This window comes from Hypanus sabinus, chromosome 7, assembly GCF_030144855.1.
Source record: "Hypanus sabinus isolate sHypSab1 chromosome 7, sHypSab1.hap1, whole genome shotgun sequence".
In the NCBI taxonomy this organism is placed as follows: domain Eukaryota; kingdom Metazoa; phylum Chordata; class Chondrichthyes; order Myliobatiformes; family Dasyatidae; genus Hypanus; species Hypanus sabinus.
The window spans coordinates 76,204,841-76,228,669 of record NC_082712.1 but is presented as its reverse complement, the minus strand read 5'-3'; the positions used below and the strand labels follow the sequence as shown (position 1 = coordinate 76,228,669).

General features: G+C 44.4%; 1 protein-coding gene across 3 annotated transcripts in view; it reads left to right on the top strand.

Annotated features, from left to right (window-relative positions):
* Nucleotides 1-23,829, top strand: part of LOC132396875 (coiled-coil domain-containing protein 171-like) — a 449,415-nt gene that overhangs the window by 122,748 nt on the left and 302,838 nt on the right. For all 3 annotated transcript variants that reach the window (XM_059974899.1, XM_059974901.1, XM_059974900.1), the window contains exons 12-13: nucleotides 7,700-7,789; nucleotides 10,071-10,271. In XM_059974899.1, coding sequence (XP_059830882.1) covers nucleotides 7,700-7,789; nucleotides 10,071-10,271 — 291 coding nt within the window. The remainder of the gene's footprint in view (nucleotides 1-7,699; nucleotides 7,790-10,070; nucleotides 10,272-23,829) is intronic.

Below are 23,829 nucleotides of genomic sequence, written 5' to 3'. Positions count from 1 at the left end.
GATCTACTCCAAGGTGGACCTCGTCCGGGGATACTATCAAATCCCGATGCATATGGATGACGTCCCCAGAACGGCTCTCATCACCCCATTCAGCCTTTTCGAGTTCCTCCGCATGCTGTTCAGCCTGAAGAATGCCGCACAGACGTTCCAGTGGTTAATGGACGCGACCTGGACTTCGTGTTCATCTATTTGGACGACATCCTCATAGCCAGTAGCAGTCGTCAGGAGCATCTGTCCCAACTCCGTCAACTCTATGCCCAGCTGAGCGAGTACGGTCTAACAATCAACCCGGCCAAATGCCAGTTCGGGCTCGACACCATTGACTTCCTGGGCCACAGGATTACTAAAGACGGGGCGACCCCTCTGCCCGCTAAGGTAGACGCGGTCCGCCATTTCCCCCGACCCACCATGATCAAAGGCCTTCAGGAATTCATGAGTATGGTCAATTTCTACCACCGCTTCCTCCCTTCAGCTGCCTGAATCATGCGCCCCCTGTTCGCCCTGATGTCGGGTCCGAGCAAGGATATTACCTGGGACGAGGAGTCCGCTGCCGCTTTCATTAAAACAAAAGAAGCCTTGGCAAACGCCACGATGCTAGTGCACCCCAGAATGGACATCCCTACCGCCCTCACAGTGGACGCATCCAACACGGCAGTTGGTGGGGTACTGGAGCAACTCATCGCGGGTCGCTGGCAACCCCTGGCGATTTTCAGCAAACACCTGCGGCCACCCGAGCTCAAGTACAGTGCTTTCGACCGGGAACTGTTGGCGCTATACCTGGCAATCCGGCACTTCAGGTACCTCTTAGAAGGTCGGCCCTTCACTGCGTTCACAGACCACAAGCCGCTTACCTTTACGTTCACGAATGTGTCCGATCCCTGGTCGTCCCGCCAGCAGCGCCATCTGTCCTACATCTCTGAATACACGACGGATGTCCGGCATGTCTCGGGTAAGGACAGTGTCGTGGCGGACGCGCTGTCTCACCCTAACATTCATGCCCTTTCCCAAGGGGTAGACTTTGAGGCACTGACAGAGGCGCAGCAAGCAGACGAGGAGATCCCGAGTTACAGAACCACAGTCTCTGGTTTGCAGCTCCAGGACCTCCCTGTAGGCCCAGGTGAGAGGACCCTATTCTGTGACGTCGCCACCAGCCAGCCCCGTCCCGTCGTCCCGGCACCTTGGCGGCGACGTGTTTTCGACTCCATTCATAACTTAGCACACCCCTCCATCAGGACAACCGTCTGGATGGTCTCCAACAGGTTCGTTTGGCACGGACACCACAGGCAAGTCAGTGAATGGGCCAGAACGTGCATGCACTGCCAGACGGCCAAGGTGCAGCGGCACACCAAAGCTCTGCCGCAGCAGTTCCACCCCACCGGCCGGCGTTTCGACCACATTCATGTGGATATCGTGAGCCCCCTGCCAGTGTCACACGGAGCGCGGCACCTCCTTACTATCGTGGACCGGTTCACCAGATGGCCAGAGGCGATCCCGCTCACTGACACCATCTCCGAATCTTGCGCCCAGGCACTGATTGCCACCTGGGTGTCCCGCTTCGGTGTACCGGCCCACATTACCTCCGACAGAGGCGCCCAGTTCACCTCCAGCCTGTGGTCAGCTATGGCCAGCCTTTTGGGGACACAGCTGCACCACACCACTGCCTACCACCCACAGTCGAATGGGCTAGTGGAGCGTTTCCACTGTCACCTAAAGTCGGCCCTCATGACCCGCCTGAGAGGAGCTAACTGGGTGGATGAGCTTCCCTGGGTCCTACTCGGCATCCACACGGCACCCAAAGACGATCTGCACGCCTCATCGGCCGAGTTGGTGTACGGCGCACCCCTGGTCGTCCCCGGGGAGCTCATACCAGCCCCAAGGAGGCAAGAGGAAGAACCCACAGCAGTCCTGGGCAGACTGCGTGAGAGGCTCGGTGACCTGGCCCCCATACCCACTTCGCAGCATGGGCAGAACCCGACCTGTGTACCCAAAGACCTGCAGAACTGTAAGTTTGTGTTTGTACGAAGGGGCTGGCATTGGCCACCGCTGCAATGGCCCTACGAGGGGCCGTTTACGGTGCTCAGGAACAATGGGTCCACGTTCGTGCTGGACGTTGGGGGGGAGAGAGGAGGTTTTCACGGTGGACCGACTCAAACCGGCCCATGTGGACCTGGCACAACTGGTCGAGTTTCCGGCGCCTCGGCGCAGAGCCCGACCTCCCAAGCAGGTTCTGGCCCAGACTGTGGACATTGGGAGGTGTATCGCCGGTTCTGGGGGGCGGGGTTATGTGGCAACCCACTTCCTAGCGCACTTGAACCGGCTCACAAATAGCCAGTGCGCCGGCACAAAGGCCAGTCCCAAAAGGGCGTCAGGTCTGCTTCACCAACAAAGGGAAAAGCTTGCGGGGGTTTGTGAGTACGTGCCCCTACAGCATCCGCGCCCGGGGAGGGCGGGATCAGGGAGGATTTAAAGCAAGGCTGTGAAGTTCGAATAAAATCTTTCTTTAACTGCAGTTTACCGACTCCGTATCATTATTTCAGCGCTGCGTGTAGCACACCGCTACAATATAACTTTAAATACTCCTAACCTACAGGTTTTAGTTTTTACCTGTCTTTTAGCAAGAAGAGCTATCTTGCTTAAATGGAAGGAGTCTACCCCCCTACACATCTTCAATGGCTATGTGATATTATGTCTTATTTAAATTTAGAGAAGATCCGCTGCTCAGTCTTAAATTCAAAACAATCTTTTTATGATAATTGGGGACCTTTACTAAATTACTTTTCCAATTTATAAAGTTTAACAGTGCACAGACTTTTATGTATATTTTTATCTTCTCTTCTTAAGTGAATATGTTTTTTTTCCTAATTATCCATTGTCTTCCATCAGCTTTTTTCTTTGGTAGTTGGTAGGGGGTTGACTTTTTTTATATATATATAAAAAATTTCTTTTATGATGTATGACCTATCTTTAAATTTTTGATTACAGAGTGGTAAACCTTTATGCGTTATGATATGTTTATACATTTTGATCAATTTTATTACTATATATGAATGTACACAAGTTATGTTGAGATGTATCTATGTGTTGCACTCTGTAATTTTTTTTTCTTCTGAATGAATAAAAATATTGTAAAAAGGAAGAATTTTTGTTGGAAATAAAAAAAATTTCTTGTCATTATTCCCTAAACAATACAGTATGACAATTATTTACATAGCATGTACATTGTATTTGGTATTATAAGTAATCTAGAGATGATTTAAAGTATACAGGAGGTTGTGCATAGGTCTCGATCTCTGCTGGGTCCTAAAGTCCACCCACACTGGGACAGGTTAAATAAGGGACTTGAGCATACGTGCTTTTTGATGTCCGCCGAGGGTCCCGAAACCAATAAGGATTGGTTCTGAATTCTGAAATGCAACTGGCCCCAAGGATTTCGAGTAAGGGATTGTGGACCTGTATTTGGTTGAAAGTCATGCTTGCCTTTATTATTCGAGGCATTGAATTCAAGAGTCAGGAAATTATGTTACACTTTATAACAACACTAGTTAGACTGCATTTGGAGTATTGTATTAATTTCTGGTCACTCCATTATAGAAAGGATGTTGAGGTTTTGGAGAAGGTGTAGAAGCCTGTAGGATGTTGCCTGTAGTAATGTGTATAAGTTTTAGGGAGACATTGGATAAACTTGCATTGTATTCTCTGGAGCAGCGAAGATTGAGAGGAGATGTGACAGAACTTTATAAAATTATAAGAAGCATAGAATGGAGGTAACTTTTTCCCAGGATTGAAATGTGCTAAAAAGCATGTATTTAAAGTGAGAGGAAGACAGTTCGAAGGAGATCTGTAAATATAGAACATTACAGCACAGTATGGCTCACAATGTTGCACCAGCTTTTTAAACTTCACCAAGAGCAATCTAGTCCATACCTCCTACACAACCCTACATTTTTCTATCATTCATGTGTCTATATAAGAATTTCTTATATGTCTCTAATGTGTCCACCTCTACCACCTTGGCAGGATGTTCCATGCACCCACCACTTTCTGTGTGGGGGGGGTTGAGAAAAGGTTACCTCTGCTAACCTCCCCCCCATGCTTTCCTCTAATCACCTTAATACAAGTGCTACACCTGCCCTTATACTTTCTCCCTCACCACCATTCAGGGCCCCAGACAGTCCTTGCAGGTGAGGCGACGCTTCACCTGTGAGTCGGCTGGTGTGGTATACTGTGTCCGGTGCTCCCGGTGTGGCCTTTTATATATTGGTGAGACCCGACGCAGACCAGGAGACTGTTTCGCTGAACACCTACGCTCGGTCTGCCAGAGAAAGCAGGATCTCCCAGTGGCCACACATTTTAATTCCACGTCCCATTCCCATTCTGATATGTCTATCCATGGCCTCCTCTATACCTTATATACCGGCTGGGTAGCCTCCAACCTGATGGCATGAACATTGACTTTTCTAACTTCCGTTAATGCCCCTCCTCCCCTTCTTACCCCATCCCTGACATATTTAGTTTTTTTTTTCTCTCCCTCTGCCCATCACTCTGCCTGTTCTCCATCTCCCTCTGGTGCTCCCCTCCCCCTTTCTTTCTCCTGAGGCCTCCTGTCCCATGATCCTTTCCCTTCTCCAGCTCTGTATCACTTTTGCCAATCATCTTTCCAGCTCTCAGCTTCATCCCACCCCCTCCTGCCTTCTTCTATCATTTTGCATTTCCCCCTCCCCCTCCTACTTTCAATATCTCTCCTTTCAGTCAGTCCTGACGAAGGGTCTTGGCCCAAAACGTCGACAGTGCTCCTCCCTATAGATGCTGCCTGGCCTGCTGTGTTCCACCAGCACCTTGTGTGTGTTGTTTTACCTTAAATTTGTGCTCCCTTGTATTTGCCATTTCTCCCTTGGGAAAAATGGTCTCTGGCTATTCATTCTGTCTATGCCTTTTGTTATTTTGCATATATTTATCAAGCCTTCGCTCATCCTCCTTTACTGCAGACAGGTCCAAGCTTGTTCAACCTATCATTAAAATACATGCCCTCTAGTCCAGGCAGCATCCTGGTAAGTCACCTCTGCACACTCTGTCAAGCTTCTATGTGCTTCAAATGACAAGGTGTCCAGAATTGAACATAATATTCCAAGCGTGGTCTAACCAGGTTTTTATAGAGCTGCAACATTGCCCCCTTGAGCTCAATACCCTGACTAATGAAAACCAATACCATACATGTTCTTATAACTCTATCAACTTGTGTGGCAACTTTAAGTGATCCATGGGCGAGGACTCCAAGATTCCTCTGCTCTTCCACACTGCCAAGAATCCTGTCAATGCCCCTTTGCAGCCTACATTATCCATAACTCCACCCATCAACCTTTGTGTTATCTGCAAACTTACCACCCTTCCACTTCCTCAACCAAGTCATTAATTAAAATCACAAAGAGAAGGGGTCCTAGAACAGATCCCTACAGAACACCACTGGTCACCAACCTCCAGGCAGAATACTTTCCACCTAGAACTACCCTCTGGCTTCTACTGACAAGGCAATTCAGTATCCACACAGCCAAGTTTCCCTGGATCTTGAGCCTTATAAAATGCCCTACTCAAATCCACATACAATCACATCTACTGCTCTACCTTCTTCAATGTGCTTTGTCACATCCTCAAAAAATTAAATCAGGTTTGTGAGGCATGACCTGCCCCTCACAAAGCCATGCCGAGTATTCCTAATCAGCCTCCCATAGAGCTGTTTCTTTAGAAGATGGAGGATCTTCCAGGAATATTATTGTGGTTAATTAGTTAGTGGATTCCCTGGTAATTCTGATCAAAGAATGATTTCTGTGGACCTGAACAATATGTATTCTCTGGTGGCTCTTTTTGATAGGGAGTTGATAGGTGAAATAGTCTGAGAAAAGTTTCCTTTCTGGGTGATTGAGAGGTTTGACATCAGTTTTCTAGAAAACAAATTAAACCCAATAAGGAATTGGGAACAAAATTCTAACTTGGTAACTGATGCCATCTTTTTGACTTTGGTTTTTCTGTGAATGTGTAATTGTGTGATGATGCACATAAATGCAATCTTAGTTTCTTTTTGTCCAGGTTTGAATTATTTAATCTGGATTATCAGCAAATTTCACGTCACATGCCGGTGATAATAACCTGATTCACGTCACCTGCCGGTGATAATAAACCTGATTTTGATTCTGATTCTGATATGATCTGTTGTGCTGATAATTTATGGAGTTGTTTTGATTGGCAGGGACTTAGAAGGATCATTTGAAATACTGTATTTGGACGAGGAGATACTTGTATATCTTTTTTAGTTTTTGTCTCTACTTGTTAATAAGATCTATACTGCAGGTTGGGTGCTTTTACTGGCTGGAGAAAAGATTTTTTTGGGTATAACTTCGTATTATATGAGATTTGAATTTGTTTTAGGTTGAGGTAAACCACTATAGAGATAATAAAGACTGTACTGGGGCTAATTTGAAGACGCAAATCTGCAAAGTTCAGATTAGCTATTGAATTGTTTTTGTTCTTCTTCCTTTTGTACTGTGTTCAGAAGGGGTGATGAGGTTCGAATTCTTTTACCCAAGATTGCCAGGAGTCAGAAATGTAAACTGACTAGTGCAATCTGCAGTGTAAATCTAACAATGGGAATTAGTGTTAGATACTGAGGTTGAATAAATACATTGTATGAAGTTGGAATATAAGGTAATTAAAAATGAGCATGTTATGTGCAAAATATTAACATTTTTTGAACATGACCAATGATCTCATATGGATAAATATAAAAGTATTAATTTTGTACTACTCAATACGAAACAAAATATCGGGCAGCACAGTAGTTCTACAGTACAGGTGGCGTTGTCGTTAGGTTGCATCTGGAATTTCCAGTTGGCGGATGATTTCCCTCCACGCCACTCTGACATATTGGGAAATCGTGTACTTGGCAGGTGACAGCAGTGGTTTGCCGTTGCCTTCTGGATGAGTTCACCACGTCTTGCAGTGGATGACCAGGACATCTAAGTGCCTCGTCGTGCTCTTAGCGCTCCATAAACGCCTACTGGCCTGCCTTCTTGACTGCTTGACCATTAATCGGTCTCCTCTGCTCAATCTGCCAGGGCCAGACTTCATACACTGGGACAAACAAATCCCCTCCCTCACCGAGGGTCGAAGACCCGTTGGCTGCCCTCTCCTGGTTTGGCCCGTCTGCCGAGACGGTTTAACGGGGGTGTGGCCACTGCACGTGCTGCAGCTACATGGAGCCACAGGTGAGAGCTGAGTGCCCAGTGGGGACCAAAGGTGGATGGGCTGCCCTGAAAAAGGGCACGGCAGGCCCCCACCAGAGGTTCTACCCCTCCCTAGACACCCCATACATTCCACAGTACAGGCGACCCAGGTTCAATTCCTGTCTCTCTGCCTGTAAAGAATTTGTACATTCTTCCTGTGACTGCATGGGTTTCCTCCGAGTTCTCCGGTTTCCTCTGACAGTGCAAGACATACCAGTTGTTAGGTTAATTGGTCACTGTAAATTGTCCCATGATTGGATTAGGATTACATTTGATGATTGCTGGATGGTATGTGTTGAAGGGCCTGTTCTGCACAGTATCTCAGTAAAATAAATAAAACAAAATCTGACACAACTCAAAATTGAATCAGGTGAACTTTGCTTTAAAACTTGTACTTTCATCATCTTATTTTTGTCTTGTTCCAGCTAAACAGAGTGAAGGATTTATATGACAAGATAAATGAGCAGTGTGAGGCTTACAAAGAATTGATTTGGTCACGAAATGAAAATTGTGAGGTAGGAGCTGCTTTGATAATTTAAGTAGCAGTTCAGTTTGTATAACTATTTTAAATACTTTATCACTCTCTCACGCACATTCCTGGTCATTATTTTTATTTTGCAATTTTTTTGTCTTATTTTGTGCATGTACTCTCCTTTTTCTGTGTTCTGTTTTTTTAATATATATTCTTTGAGTTTTCCTATCTCTCTTCCAATCTCACACATGTTTTTTTTCTCTCCCTTCCCTTCAAGCATTTTGCTCCTCCGAGACACAGTTCCACTGGCCATCTCGTTTACTGTGTTTCCCATGCCATCTCTTCTTGTCTAAATGCTCTTTTATGCTATATTTTATTCCTGTGCTGTGGCTCCCACATCACTTATTTTTGGTCCTATAATTTTCTCTAGCCACCTCAGTTATGTGTCCCCTCTAAGCACACCCCACCAGCCCCCCGACAACACCCACAACCCTCCGGCCCCAAGCTCCAACCCCTCCCCAGCCACCCATCACCCAGCTACTCGCCACTTCCCCCATCTCCATTACCCCTACTACCCCCTCCGTCCCCCCGCCCTCCCCCCTCTCCATTGGCCCTTTGACCAGTCCGATCTCTCTCGACCCCCTCCTTCACCTCCTCCTCCACCATTCTCTCTCTCACCCACCTCCTCTCCCTTTCACTTCCAGCCCTCTCTATCCCTCTCTCCTCTGTCCCCTCACTCCTCTGCCCCTTTCAACTCTGCCCCCTCTCTCTCCATGCACTCCACCCCCCCTTGACCGCACTCTCTCTCTCCCTCCCCTTTCTCTCTCCCTCTCTCCCCTTTCACTCTCTCTCCCCACTCTCTTTCTCCCCTTTCTCTCTCTCTCCCCTTTCTCTCTCTCCCCCTTTCTCTCCCCCTCTCTCTCTCCCCCTTCTCTCTCTCTCTCCCCTTTATCTCTGTCTCTCTCCCTCCTCACTCTCTCCCCTGCTCATTCTCCCCATTTCTCTCCCCCTTTCTCTCTCCCCCTCCCTCTCCCTTTTCTCACTCTCTCCCTGCTCTCTCTCTCTCCCCTTTCTCTCTCTCCCCGCTCTCTCTCTCTCCCCTTGCTCTCTCTCTCCCCCCTCTCCCCCCTCCCCTTCTCTCCCCTCCTCACTCTCTCCCCTCCTCACTCTCTCCCCTGCTCATTCTCCCCCTTTCTCTCCCCCTCTCTCTCTCCCCCCTTCTCTCTCTCTATCTCTGTCTCTCCCTTCTCACTCTCTCCACTTGCTCTCTTTCTCTCTCTCCACCTCTCCCCCCTCCCCTTCTCACTCTCTCCCCCTTTCTCTCTCCCCCTCCCTCTCCCCTTTCTCACTCTCTCCCCCTCTCTCCCCCTCCCCCTTACTCTCTCCCTTGCTCTTTCTCTCCCCTCTCTCTCTCTCCCTTTCTCTTTGTCTCTCTCCCCTTTCTCACTCTCTCCACTTGCTCTCTTTCTCTCTCCCCTTCTCTCTCTCCCCCTCTCTCCCCCACCCCTCTCGCCCATCTCCCTCTCCATCTCTCTCCCCCTCCCCTTTCTCACTCTCTCCCCTTTCTCACTCTCTCCACTTGCTCTCTTTCTCTCTCCCCTTCTCTCTCTCCCCCTCTCTCCCCCACCCCTCTCGCCCATCTCCCTCTCCCCCTCTCTCCCCCCTCCCCCTTTCTCACTCTCTCCCCTGCTCTTTCTCCCCCTTTCTCTCTCTCCCCCTTTCTCTCTCTCTCCCCCTTCTGTCTCTCTCCCTTTTCTCACTCTCTCCATGCTCTTTCTCTCTCCCCTTCTCTCTTTCTCCCCTTTCTCTCTGTTTCTCTCCCCTTTCTCACTCTCTCCACTTGCTCCCTTTCTCTCTCCCCTTCTCTCTCTCCCCCCTCCCCTTGCTCTCTCTCCCCCACTTTCTCTCTCTCCCCACCCCTCTCCCCCCTCTCTCTCCCCTCCCCTTTATCTTTGTCTCTCTCCCCTTTCTCACTCTCTCCACTTGCTCTCTTTCTCTCTCCCCCTCTCTTCTCCCCCTCTCTCCCCCTCCCCTTGCACTCTCCCCCCTCTCCCCCTCTCCTCCCTCTCTTGTCCCCCCTCTCTCCCCCTCCTCACTCTCTCCCCTGCTCTTTCTCCCCCTTTCTCTCTCTCCCCCTCTCCCCTTTCTCTCTCTCTTCTTCCTCTTCATGTAATAGAGTACACACTCCTGCCCACTGGCATTCTTTTTTTCTCCCTTTATCTAACTCTTTAGTGTGCTAATAATTGTTATTTAGAAATCTAAATTTTTCTCTGGTTTGTGTGCTGAATATCTGACTTCAATAAACACCAATTATTATTCTTCAGAAAATTCAGGAAGAATTAGCAGAAGCAAATAAAAAGTTGAATCACTGGCGAAACGAATGTGTCGGAAAGGATGCGCTTATTGATAGTTTGAGCCTGGACCTACAAAATATGAAACATTGTTTTGAAATGGAGAAAAATTCTATTGTTGAAACTAAAAGTGAAATTCAAAAGATCTCACGGGCTCATCAACAGGATACAGAGGTACATTATTAACATCAATATTTGCATTAATATGTGAAATTCCTTTGTGATCCATGTGGTAAACTTCGTTGTGCAGTGTATTTAACTTTTGTATTGAGTACATGTATTATTTAACTTTTCTAATGAAAATTGCTATTTTTCCTTCCAGTTAACACTAGAATTGAATATGTTTTATTGATCATAAAATGGTTAATGTCTGCATATTTTATTAGTCAGAAATTAAATATTCTTATAGTGTTTGCTTTGTTTTCAAACAGTACACTGTTCATTATTACTTGAAAAACATACTTAGTTAATGTACTGCGGTCATCAATAATTCATTGTGGATATCGTCGTAAGTGTCTTCCAGTACTTCATGAGAAAAAGGAACAGGGTAGTATTGCCCTCATCTAGTAAAGCATAAGTTAGTTACAAGAAAAACATTGTTCTGTATTATCAACAGTCTGCTTTCCCCAGTCAGCAGCTGCAAAATGGGCCACAGTTAACATTTCTGGACCAGAGAAACAAGCAAACAAGTTTGTTTTAAGTTGGAGGAAGAGTGGAGAAGGATGGATTGGAAAAGATGACTGCACATCTCTGATCAGGAGAGTCAGGGTTGTTGAGGGGATTCTACAATTATCAGAATTGCTGCTGATAAATTAATGTGGAATTGTATAGAAAATGATAAATTGGAAAAACACAATAGCTTTGGAGGCAGTACAGGGGATGTTCCCAAGGTTGATTCCAGAGGTGAGGGGATTAACCTGTGAGGAGAGATTGAATTGCCTGGAACTATATTCACTGGAATTCAGAAGATTGAAAGAGGATCTTACAGAAACATATAAAATTATGAAACAGATGGATAAGACAGAGGTAGGAAATTTGTTTTCACTGGTAAATGAGACCAGAACTAGGGAATATAGCCTTGACATTGTAGAAATAGATGTAGGATGGAGATGAGGAGGTACAGCTTTTCCCAAAGAGTAATGAATCCATAGAAGTCTGTGCCCAGGGAAGCAGTTTGGACTTCCTCATTAAATATATTTAATAATCAGACAGATGTTTGCATAGCAAGGGAATGAAGGGTTATTGGGAAAAGGCAGTTAGATGGAGCTGTCCACAGACAGAGAATCTTATTGAATGGTGATGCAGGTTAGGCAGGGCAGATGGCCTACTACTGCTCCTGTTTTTTGTTTGGACCTGTAGAGTTTCCCTGGTGCCTTAAGTGTTGCTCTAGATTCCAGCATCTTCAGCCTCCTGTGTCTCCAATTTGGGGTCCCTAGGGGACATAATTGTATCATCGATGGCCATGTGTGAGGTACCGGATGGTGGCTAATGCTGCACTTTTATTTAAGAAAGGCTGCATGGTGAAGCCTGAGAATGGAGATGGGTGAGCTAGATGTTATTGGTAGGTAGGTTACTGTAAGGGAGTCTGAGAAACAGGAACTCATACATGTGGATAGGTGAGGACTGATTTGGGATAGTCAGCATGGTGTTGTTCATGGGAAATCATGTCTCATTTACTTGGGTTTATTTGAAGGAAGAGGCAACCAAGGTATTCAGGGTAATGCTGCAGATGTTCCCTACATGGATTTTAGCAAGGCCGTTGACATGATACTCCATGGCAGGGTGGACTAAAAGGTTACATCACATGGGATCCAGGGCAAGTTAGTAAAATTGGCTTCATCTAGGAGACAGTGTGGTGATAAAGGTTTGCATTTTGGATTAGAGGCCTGATGATAAGGAAAAGACATAAGATTGATGCTAATTATAAATTGTATTTTAGTGTAACGAGATGAGCACAAGTTAAAAAATATATAAATATAAGTAGGTTTATTTATAGGCTGTATCCTCTTATAAAAACAACCAGGCAATATTACAGTGCTTGACATAAATATTCAATCTTGTAGTGCTGGAATAAAAGTATTTTACAGCTGGAAGCAGACCAAGTGGAATATTAAACAGCACACACAAGTCTTTTATGCCGGGAGTTCATCTCATGACTGTTGAGATTTCATTAAAGCTGGTGACAGGTTTCCCATGTAAAATGTACACCAATGATATCAATAATAGTATATTGTCGATTTGCTGAATTGTAGTGCAGCTTTACTCAAAAAGTTACTTAACCAGTTTTTAAATTAATGCTCTTTGCTCTGCATGTCTGCTCTGTGACCCCTTATGCTCCAAATTGCTTACAGGACAGTACAGTAGTGCAACTGGTGGAGCCTCTGCTTCACAGCACCTGTGGCACTGGTTCAATCCTGTCATTGGGTGTTATCCGTATGGAGCTTACATCTTTTACTTGTAATTGTGTGGGTTTTCTCTGGGTGCTCTGGTTTCCGAAAGATGCATGGGTTGATCAGTTAATCGATCACTGTAGATTGCCCCTAGTGTGTTGGTAAGTAGTAGAATGTGGGGGAGGTTGACGGGAATGTGTGGAGATTTGAGAATCTGAGATTTGCTGTTATATCAAAGAATCTAGCAAATTTCAACAGATTTATTGTGGAGAGCATTGTAACTAGTTCTATCACCGCCTGGTATAGAAGCTCCAATGTGCAGGATTGAAGGAGTTTGCAGAGAGTTGTCGACTTGGCCAGCCTCATCATCAGCATACCCTCTCCCTCTATTAAGGACATCTTTAAGAAGAGGTACCTTAAAAATCATTATCACTTTAGACGCTACCTTTCAGGACATGCCCTCTACTCACTACTTCCATTAGGGAGGAGGTACAGGAGCCTGAAGACCCACAGTCAATGTTTTAGGAATTGTTTCTTCCACTCTGCCATTAGATTTTTGAATAGTCCTTGAACTCATGAATACTACCTTGCTACCCTCTTTTGCTCTATTAATTTGTTTTAACTTCTTGTAATTTTCCTGTATTGCTACCACAAAACATCAAATTTCATGACATTTGTCATTGACAGTAAAGCTGAATCTACTTGTAAAATTCTTAGATTCTGTGCCCCTCCCGCAGCACTCTACCTTTGCCATTCCTAACATCCTTTTCTCCTGTCAGATTTACAATTGTACTCTCTGCTCCATGTTAACAAATACAGTACTCTGCAAATTCTCCCCCTCTCCCTCATAAAATATACCAATCAGTTTATCCCTTCTTAATAATAATAGTTACTAATCTTATTAAAAGCCAAATTAATCCCTTCTTCTAGCAATAGGTCTGTAGCCTTCCATGCTGTGACAATTCAAGTGCTCAGCCAGAAACCTCATAAATGCTGTCTGCAACTCTGCTTCCATTATTACCTCAGGTTATATATTCCAAGTACTTGCTAATCTCTGAGTAAAAAAGTCTCACTCATAACCCCTCAAAATCTCCTAACTCTTACCCTGAATCTATGTCCTTCCATTTTATCTACCTATTTTTGCTGTCTATCTTATCTTTACCCCTCAAAATTTACATACCTCAATCATGTCTTCGCAATCTTCACTCCAGGGAAACAGAATTTGCCTCCCCAATGTTTTCTCATAATTGAAATGTTTTATCCCAGACCATATCCTGGTGAATCTCCTTTGCATCTGTGCAAAGCTCTACAAGTACAATTCTTTTTACAAGTTGATGTAGGAAGTGGAGCTAGAGATCAGAGCCACAGAAGGTGGAGATGGGGACCAAATGAGGAAGCAAATAAGGCCTCATCATTGAAGAACAGTGGTCCTCAACCAGTGGGCTGCGGACTGGTACCAGGCCACAAAGCATGTGCTACCGGGCCACAAGGAAACAATATGATTTGGCGATATGAAATTATGAGTCAGCTGCACCTCTCCTCATTCCCTGTAACACCCACTGTCGAACTTGAATGCACGCGAGGTCATCAGTTGCCTAAATGCAGTGATACCCCAGTGCCAGGGATCACTGGTTGGCCTCGGGTAACCGGCCACTTCGCGCGGTCGGGGAGATGTGCCATTACTACTAGCCTGGAGTGCGGACAGTTGGGAGTCGCTTCTAAACCTGTTTACCACACCGAATGTTCATGGGGAGCCCGGTGCTAAAATATTCGCAGACGACCTGATTCGGGCTCAGGGTTTTGTAAGTAGCAGAGCAGCTACTGAAAGTCATCCCTCAAGAAAAACTTTTGTCGGCCAATAGATACTACCTATCTACAAGCGGGGTGGGTGTGTGCCCTGTCGCACTCCTCCTCGCTTTCCGGACTGCAACCGCTGCAGTCCCAGCACAGGGACCTCCGGCCCTTACCTTGTCCTCTCACTCCACCCACAACCAGCCGTGTTTGGCAGCAGGCGAGTAGGAAGCTGGAATTCAGGCCCGGAGGCTGTCTAATGAGGCAATGAAGCCCTCAAAACTGCTTCGGTACCTTGAGTCCAAGCACCCTGCACTTAAAGACAAATCTGTTGAGCTTCTTGAGCAAAAAAAACATGAGCAAGCGGGACAGAAGCAAGTGCTGACAGACACGAAAAGTAAATTGCGGAATAGACTGGACATAAGGAGCCCCCTTCGAGTATCGCTGTATTCCGGTCGTTATTAACACCACCACCCACCCCCACTGGCCGGTCTGCAAGAACATTGTCAATATTAAACTGGTCCGCGGTTCAAAAAAGGGTGGTGACCCCTGTTGAAGAATATATTCTCCCAGTGTGTAGAGAGACAATGTACTTGCAGGCTAGACTTAAGATGCTCTTTGCTGTGATCTGTGACCTTCTAAGATATCAAATGCAAACATAAACACCTACATCAGGATGCTGTTCATCGACTGCAGCTCAGCGCTTAATACAATCATTCCCTCAATCCTGATTGTGAAGTTGCAGAACCTGGGCCTCTGTACCTCCCTCTGCGATTGATCCTTGACTTCCTAACTGGAAGACCCCAATCTGTGTGGACTGGCGATAACATATCCTCCTCGCTGACTATCAACACTGGTGTATCTCGGGTGTGTGCTTAGCCCACTGGTCTAACCTCTGCAGACACATGACTGCGTGGCTCAAATACCATCTATAAATTTGCTGACGATACAACCATTGCTGGTAGAAGCTCAGGTGGTGATGAGAGAGCGTACAGGAGTGAGATATTCCAACTAGTGGAGTAGTGCCACAGCAACAACCTGGCGCTCAGCATCAGTAAGACGAAAGAGCTGATTGTGGACTTCAGGAAGGGTAAGATGAAGGAACACAAACCAATCCTCATAGAGGGATCAGAAGTGGAGAGAGTGAGCAGCTTCAGGTTCCTCAGAATCAAGATCTCTGCGGATCTAACCTGGTCCCAACGTATCAATGCAGGTATAAAGAAGGCAAGACAGCGGCTATACTTTATTAGGAGTTTGACGAGATTTGGCATGTCAACAAATACACTCAAAAGCTTCTATAGTTGTTCGTGGAGAGCATTCTGACAGGCTGCATCACTGTCTGGTATGGAGGGGCTACTGCACAGGACCGACAGAAGCTGCAGCAGGTTGTAAATCTAGTCAGCTCCATCTTGGGCACTAGCCTACAAAGTACCCAGACATCTTTAGGGAGCGGTGTCTCAGAAAGGCAGCGTCCATTATTAAGCCCCAGCACCCAAGACATGCCTTTTTTTCCTTGTTACCATCAGGTAGGAGGTGCAGAAGCCTGAAGGCACACACTCAGCGATTCAGGAACATCATCTTCCCCTCTGCCATCCGATTCCTAAATGGACATTGAAGCTTTGGACACTACTTCACTTTTTTTTAATATACAGTATTTTTGATTTTGCACATTTTTAATATCTATTCAATATACATAATTGATTTACTTGTTTTTTTATTATTTTTTTCTCTCTCTCTGCTAGATTATGTATTGCATTGAACTGCTGCTACTAAGTTAACACATTTCATGTCACATGCTGGTGATAATAGACTTGATTCTGATATGTAATTATGGATTGCTTTCACAATTGAAGTCAACATCACCGTCATACTCTGCTTCCTAATCTTAAATTCATTCTATGCTGCTGTTGATCTATGACAGCTTTTATATATAGCACCCCAGTGCTGCATTAGGAAAGTCATTGTTGTCCTCTACTTACAGTCTCTTAAACTTTGGGATAAAGTGATTCAGAACAGGGATTTGTTAGCTTTGCTTTTTTTCCCAAAATGCAAACTACTAGATTGTAGTCATATAGTTTATCAAGCTTTATTTCCTGGCCCTGAAATGAGGGGAATTCCATTCATCCAGTGTACACCTGGTGGTCTACCATCAGGCAGCTTCCTCAAGGGCTGAGCGGCCTAATTCTGCCCCCTCTGTTTTAAGGTATTTTACCATAGTAGTTTGCTCAACTCCTTCTGTATATGGTATAAGATATGAACCATTTTTCAAGGCCGTGCTGAAAGATGAAACCTGGGCGGGGAAAAAAGAGGCACAATGTGCTTAGAGGCAGAGAATGTGAGTGGGGTCTTAAATGGAACATAAGATGTTACATTAAAATGCAAGCCTTTTGCCCCACAATGTCGTGCCAACCTTTTAGCCAACTCCAAGATAAATCTAATCTTCCCCTCTCATGTAGCCCTGCATTTTTCTATCAGCTAGTCTTTTAAATGTCTTTAATGTATCTACCTCTATCACCACACTGACAGTGCATTTCACTTGTCTACCATTCTCTGCATAACAATACTTAACCTCTGACATCCCCCCCACAATACTTTCCTTTAATCACTTGATATTATGCCCCCTCATAGTAGCTATTTCCACCCTGGGGAAAAATCTCGGCCTGTCCACTTGGTCTATACCTGTTATATTGTACACGTCTATTAACGTCACGTTTCATCCTCCTTCATTCCAAAGAGAAAAGCCCTAGCTTTTCACAAGATGTGCTCATTATTACACATTCTTCCTATGAGGCAACCAGAAGTGGGCACAATATTTCAAGTCTGGTTGAGGCAGGGTTGATAGAACTGCAAAATAACCTAGTGGTTCTTGACTCCCTCAACTAATGAAGGCCAGCAGACCACATGCTTTCTTAATAACTCTATTTTAAGTGACCATAAGGATGTGGACCCCAGCATCCCTCCACACTGCTAAAAATCCTGCTGTTAACTCTGGATTCTGCCTTCAAATTCAGGTTGAACTCTTAACTGCTACTTCTCAGCCCAGCTCAGCATCCTACCAATGTTGTGTTGGAACTCTTGTCCACCTAAACAATCCACAACACCACTAATATTCATGTCATCTGCAGGCGTACTAACCTACCCTTCCATTTGCTTGTCCAAGCCATTCACAAAGAGCAAGGGTCCCAGCATAGATTCTTGAGAACACCACTATTCACTGACCTCCAGGCAGAATATGCTCCATCTGCAACCATCCTCTGCCTTCTACAGGCTAGCCAAGTCTGAATCCTCACAACCAAATTTCTCTGCATCCATGCCTCCTGACTCTCTGAAGGGGTTTACCACGGCAAACGTAATCAAATGCCTTACTAAAATCCATATACACTGCATCCACTGACTTACCTTCATCAATACACTTTGTCAGATCCTCAAAGAATTAAATCAGGCTTGTGAGGCATGACCTACATCTAACGACGTCATGCTGACTATCTCTAATCAGACTACGCTTGTCCAAATGCTCATAAGTCTTGTCTCTAAGAATCTTCTCCAATATTTTGTCTGCCTCTAAAGTGAGACTCACTGGTCTATAACTGCCAGGGTTAACCCTATTCCCATTCTTGAAGAGAGGAATAACATTTGTCACTCTCCAAACATCTGGTACTACTGTTGTGGCCAATGAGGATGCAAAGATTATCGCCAAAGCCACAGCTTGTAGTAGTAGTCTGGGATAAATTCATCCATACCCGGGGATTTACTTAGCCTTTCAAAAGTCCCAGCACATCTTCTTGGTTAATGTCAACATGTTGTATAATATAAGCCTGGCTTATCCTCACAATCCTTAAGGTTCCTCTCATTGGTGAATATTGAAACACAATACCTCCTAGACCTATCTGACTGTTGCTGCCAAAAAATATTTATAACTTGGGTGATGATATATCTGATTCTGATATGGCTCTCTATTGTGGATTGAGAGAGGAAAGAGGCAGGGAGAGGTGAATCACGGTTGGGGAAAGGGGAGAGAGTGGAAAGTACCAGAGAGATATTCTGTAATGATAAATAAACTATTTATTTGGAATCAAATAACCTTGCCTGGTATCTCAGGGCTACATCTGAGCCAACCCCTACCATGCCACTCCTCTGCTACCTGTTCTACACCCCTCCTGCAGCGCCCCACCCTCACCATTCCTAATATCCTTTGCTCCTGCCAGATTTCCAGACTGGCTGTTGCTCCAAACGACAGATTTTAATCTGTCCATTGTAAGGTATTGCACTTTGAGAGATCAAATATAAAGGGACAATATATTGTTATGGCAAGATCCTTCTCATTGTTGATATATAGAGGGATCTTGGCATCCAAGTCCATAGCTCTCTAAAAATGGTTGCACAGGTTGATAGGGTGGTAAAGAAGACATATGGCATGCTTGCCTTTATTAGTCAATGCATCTGAGTGCAAGAGTTAGGAAGCTGTGTTACAGCTTTATAAAACTAGTTTGGCCTTCATTTCTGTTCACTCCATTAGAGAAAGGAGGTGGAGACTTTATAAAGGGGGCTGAAGTAATTTTTCAGGATGTTACCTGTACTATAAGGCATGTGTTGTGAGGGGCAGTTAGACAGACTTGGGTTTATAAGATTATGAGAGGCATAGATTGAGTAGACAGCTGATATATTTTCCCAGGTTCAAAGTGGGCTTGAGGGCTTGCAATAAAGGTGAGAGCAGTGCAAGCTCAAAGGAGACATGCAGAACAAGTTTGGGACATGTAAGAGTGGTGGGTATCTGAATGTGTTTCCAGGGGTGGTTGTGAAGGCAAATATTAAAGGGGCATTTAAGAAGTGCTTACATAGCTACATGGATGTGCAGAGAAGGGGGGGATGTGTACATTGTGTAAATTAATCAAAGGGATTAATTTAGTTAAATGTTTAATTTAGAACAACATTTTGGGTTGAAGAGTGTTCGTGTGCTGTCTATCTACAGTTGGTTTCTTGATTTGTAACTAAGCTGAATATTGAAGAAAGTTGCTGCTTGGCAACTATGTGTTTCAAGAATATACATCTTGGAATTTTCTGCCATGCATGTCAAACATTTCACAAATGCAGATATTAAGGACTACTTTCTCTTGTATGATAAATCAAAGTTCCAAAGTCAACTTCACTTAATAGGTTAGAAGTCTTACTAAAGGGATCTGATTCTTCACATCTTGATCTTGCATGACTGACCTTGAGCTTTATGATCTCCTCACACAACTGCACAAGACTTTTTATTGGACTAAACTTTTTATTAAGGGCTAGGATCATCCATAACAGGCAAAGTGAACGACAATACTTGACTTTATAATGTTTCAACTAGTATCCCAATAGCACTGATGAACTGAATGAAAATCTCTGCTGCTTGTTATCCAGGTTTTTGGCTGCTATATTATACTTCTGTTTGGTTTAGTGACAAAGCAGAGAAATTATAACACATACTCTCATTCTAAATTGGATAAACAATTTTGTAGAATGTCATAACTGAAAATTAAGGTCTTAAGAATAAATGCTTTTGCCTAATAAAGTACAGCACTTGTTACTAGAAGGAATGGGTTTATTTATAGTAGAGTTGAAATATGAACAGTACAGCTGCTGAGATTTTCATTAAAAAAAATCATCTTATATTAAGTAACCAATTTAATAATTTTAAAGAAAAATATAAATTATATAATTTGTAAATAGGACTCAAAAGTTTAAATCAAATAGGGTTCAAAAATTTAAAATGCAACTTAGATGACCCTGAGCCTCCTCCATCACTTAAAAGTTGATGGTGGATCTGATTATAACTGTACTCTCTCTGCACCCATAATTGCGTGGCTAAGCACAGCCCAAAACACCATTTATAAATTTGTCACTGATACTATTGTTGGCAGAATTTCAGATGGCGACAAGGATGTGTACAGGAGTGAGTTAGATCATCCGGTTGCTTCCATCAAGGAGGTGGTGCAGGAGCCTGAAGACACATACTCAATGTTTAGGAACAGCTTCATCCCCTCCCCCAGCAGATTTGTGTGTGAACCCATGTGAACTACCTCACTTTTTTTTTCCTTTTTTGCTCTCTTTTTGCACTACTTACTTAATTTAATTTTATATACATTTCTTATTGTAATTTATAGTTCATTTATTAAGTATTGCTATGAAGTGCTTCGAGCGATTGGTTATGGCACACATTAACCATAACCTATTGGTCAACCTCGGCGCTTTGCAATTTGCCTACTGGAGCAGCAGGTCAACAGCAGATGCCGTCTCTCTGGCACTACATTCCTCCTTAGAACACCTGGAGAATAAAGATGCATATGTAAGGCTCCTTTTCATCGACTACAGCTCTGCCTTTAATACCATCATTCCAAATAAACTGATTCCTAAGCTCCGAACCTGGGTCTTAGCACTCAGATCTGCAGCTGGATCATCAACTTCCTCACAGACAGGACCCAGGCTGTAAAAATAGGGGACAAGCTCTCCTCTACAATCACTCTGAGCACCGGTGCCCCACAAGGCTGTGTACTCAGCCCCCTGCTGTCCCACTGTACACCCATGATTGTGCAGCCAAGTTTCCATCGAACTCAATATATAAGTTTGCTGATGACACCACAATTGTAGGCCTTATCTTGGGTAATGATGAGTCTGAGTACAGAGATGAAATTAAGAACCTGGTGGTATGGTGCGAAGACAATAACCTATCCCTCAATGTCAGCAAGACGAAGGAATTGGTTGTTGACTTCAGAAGGAGTAGCGGACCGCACAACCCCATCTACGTCAGTGGTGGGCAGGTGGAACAGGTCAAAAGCTTTGAGTTCCTTGGGATGAATATCACAAGTGACCTGACTTGGTCTAACCAAGCAGAGTCCACTGCCAAGAAGTCCCACCAGCACCTTTACTTCCTGAGAAAGCTGAAGAAATTTGGCCTGTCCCCTAAAATCCTCACTTTTTTTTATAGATGCACCGTAGAAGGCATTCTTCTAGGGTGTATCACAACCCAGTATGGAAGTTGTCCTGTCTAAGACCAGAAGAAGTTGCAGAAGATCGTGAACATAGCCCAGCACAACACACAAACTAATCTTCGATCCTTGGACTCACTTTACACTGCACGCTGTTGGAGCAGTGCTGCCAGGATAATCAAGGACATGACCCACCCAGCTAACACACTTTTTGTCCCTCTTCCCTCCGGGAGAAGGTTCAGGAACTTGAAGATTCGTACGGCCAGATTTGGGAACAGCTTCTTTCCAACTGTGCTGAACAGATCCTGACCCGGATCTGGGCCGTACCTTCCAAGTATCCGGACCTGACTTGCACTACCTTACTTTCCCTTTTCTATTTTTTATTATGATGTATAATTTAAATTTTTATTATATTTACTTTGATTTGTATTTCCGGGAGCACGAAGCGCAGAATCAAATATCACTGTGATGATTGTATGCTCTAGTATCAATTGTTTGGTGACAATAAAGTAAAGTATTGCAATGTCTGCTGCCACAAAACAACAAATTTCATGACATATGCCAGTGATGTTAAAACTGATTCTATTTCTGAATTCTGTATTCCAATGTACTCTCAGTGACCTTTCACCCCTTCTTTATTAAGAATCTATTAAACTCCATTGGAAAAATGTTAAGATTTTGCTTTTGGTGTCACCTGTAAACTTAATAACCATGCACTTTATATTCTCATCCATATTGTTGATACTGATGAAAAACAACATTGGGCCTAGCACTGACCCCTGAAGCACAACACTGGTCATGAACCTCCAGACCAATGAGCAGCCTTCCACCCTCACCCTTTGCTTTCTCCTATCATGCCAATTCTGTATTCAATTAACTATCTTTCCCTGGTCACGTACAATCTAAACTCTCCAGTTTAGCCTACCATATGGAACTTATCAAAGACCTTGCTGAAGCCCATATAGACTGTGCCTACTTCCATTCCCTCATTGACCTCCTGGTCACTTCTTCAAAAAATTCAATCAAATTTGTGATATAATCTTCCAAGCACAAAGCCATGCTGACTATCCCTAACCAACTTCGGCTGCGTGCATATTTTATCCTTCATAATCCGTAACCAATAACTCGCCCAATGCAGGTGTTAGGCTTCTTGTTTAACAGGATTTTTTTTCTTTGCAGGCCTTCTTAAATAAAGACACAACATTAGCCACCTTCTGGCTTCTGGCACTTCACCCATCACTATACCTTAGGCAGGCTTATTACAATTTTGCTCTAGCTTCCCGCAGTTTTCTAGGATATAACTGATCAGGCCCTAGAAATTTATCTGCTGTGCCTTCATGTTTAGATTAGTTTAGAGACTCAGCATGGTATGGGCCTGTACCTGACCTTGCCTGTCTTCCTGTCTTGCCCTTAACTCGTGAACTTCAGGAATAAGCAGACTTTGAAATCTCAGCATTTCAAAAAGGATCCAGTGCTTTCCTGGCGTATATGACGAATAAACTCTTCTTCGGGTTCCACAACCTTGGGGATCTTCTTTAACTTAGTACCCTTTCCCTAAACTCACTTTGCATGACCTTGTGCTACTAAGAGGTTACTGACTCCCTGTAGCTCCTATCTATCATCTCCTCAATGTCCAGTACGTGCTGCAGGACCTTGAGCTGCAGCTCAGTGCAACGTGTGCAGATGTAGTTATCAGAAGGACTGCAGGTCTCCCAAAGTTCCTACATCTCACACTAGAAACATACTATTAGCTCTGGACCCATTCTCAGTGCACTAGCTATGTACTAGCAGAAAAAATACCAACCAAAAACTTACTTGGAGCCCGCATCTATGCATGACTAAGCCTGTTGAGCCAAAGCCAGACCATTCTAACACTGCGCCACTCACACAATGGCCACTCCTCTTGCACCTCCTTTTTTGATGTCGCTCTCTCACTCACTGCGTAAAACAGTGACTCACTCCCAACAAGGTTTGCAGTTTTTAAATGACTCCCTCCCTGCAAGACGTCGCTCTCTCACTCAATACTTCAAATGGTGACCTTCAACCAGATTTGATAGATGAAGTGGTGGCAAATGCTGCCCTGCGATTCTGGAAATATATACACCCCTCATAATTTTATGAAACTCAATAGGTTATCCTTCAGCATCCTTCTTTCATGTGACCAGAAACTTTGCTTATCTGATCTCTTACAGCTACAGCCCCCCATTCCAAGTAATATCGATGGATCCCTGGGTGTAGTGTAATGGTTAGTTCAATGCCTTACTAAACCAGTGACCCAGGTTCAGTTCCCGCCACTGCCTGTATGGAGTCTGTACGTCCTCCCAATGACTCTGTGGGTTTTCTCCGGGTGCTCCAGTTGCCTCCCACAGTAGGTTAATTGGCCATTTTAAATTGTGCCATGATTAGGCTAGGATTAAATCAGGGGTTGTTAGGTGGTGTGGCTCGACATATCGTAAGGGCCTATTCCACGTTAAATTTCAATTAAAAATGGAACTTAATCCAGAAATAATGTATTCTGTGAAGTCAATTTCTGATGGAGCATATAGAGTATATAGCGAGGATCTTGGGTATACAGAGAGACCTTGGAGCGCA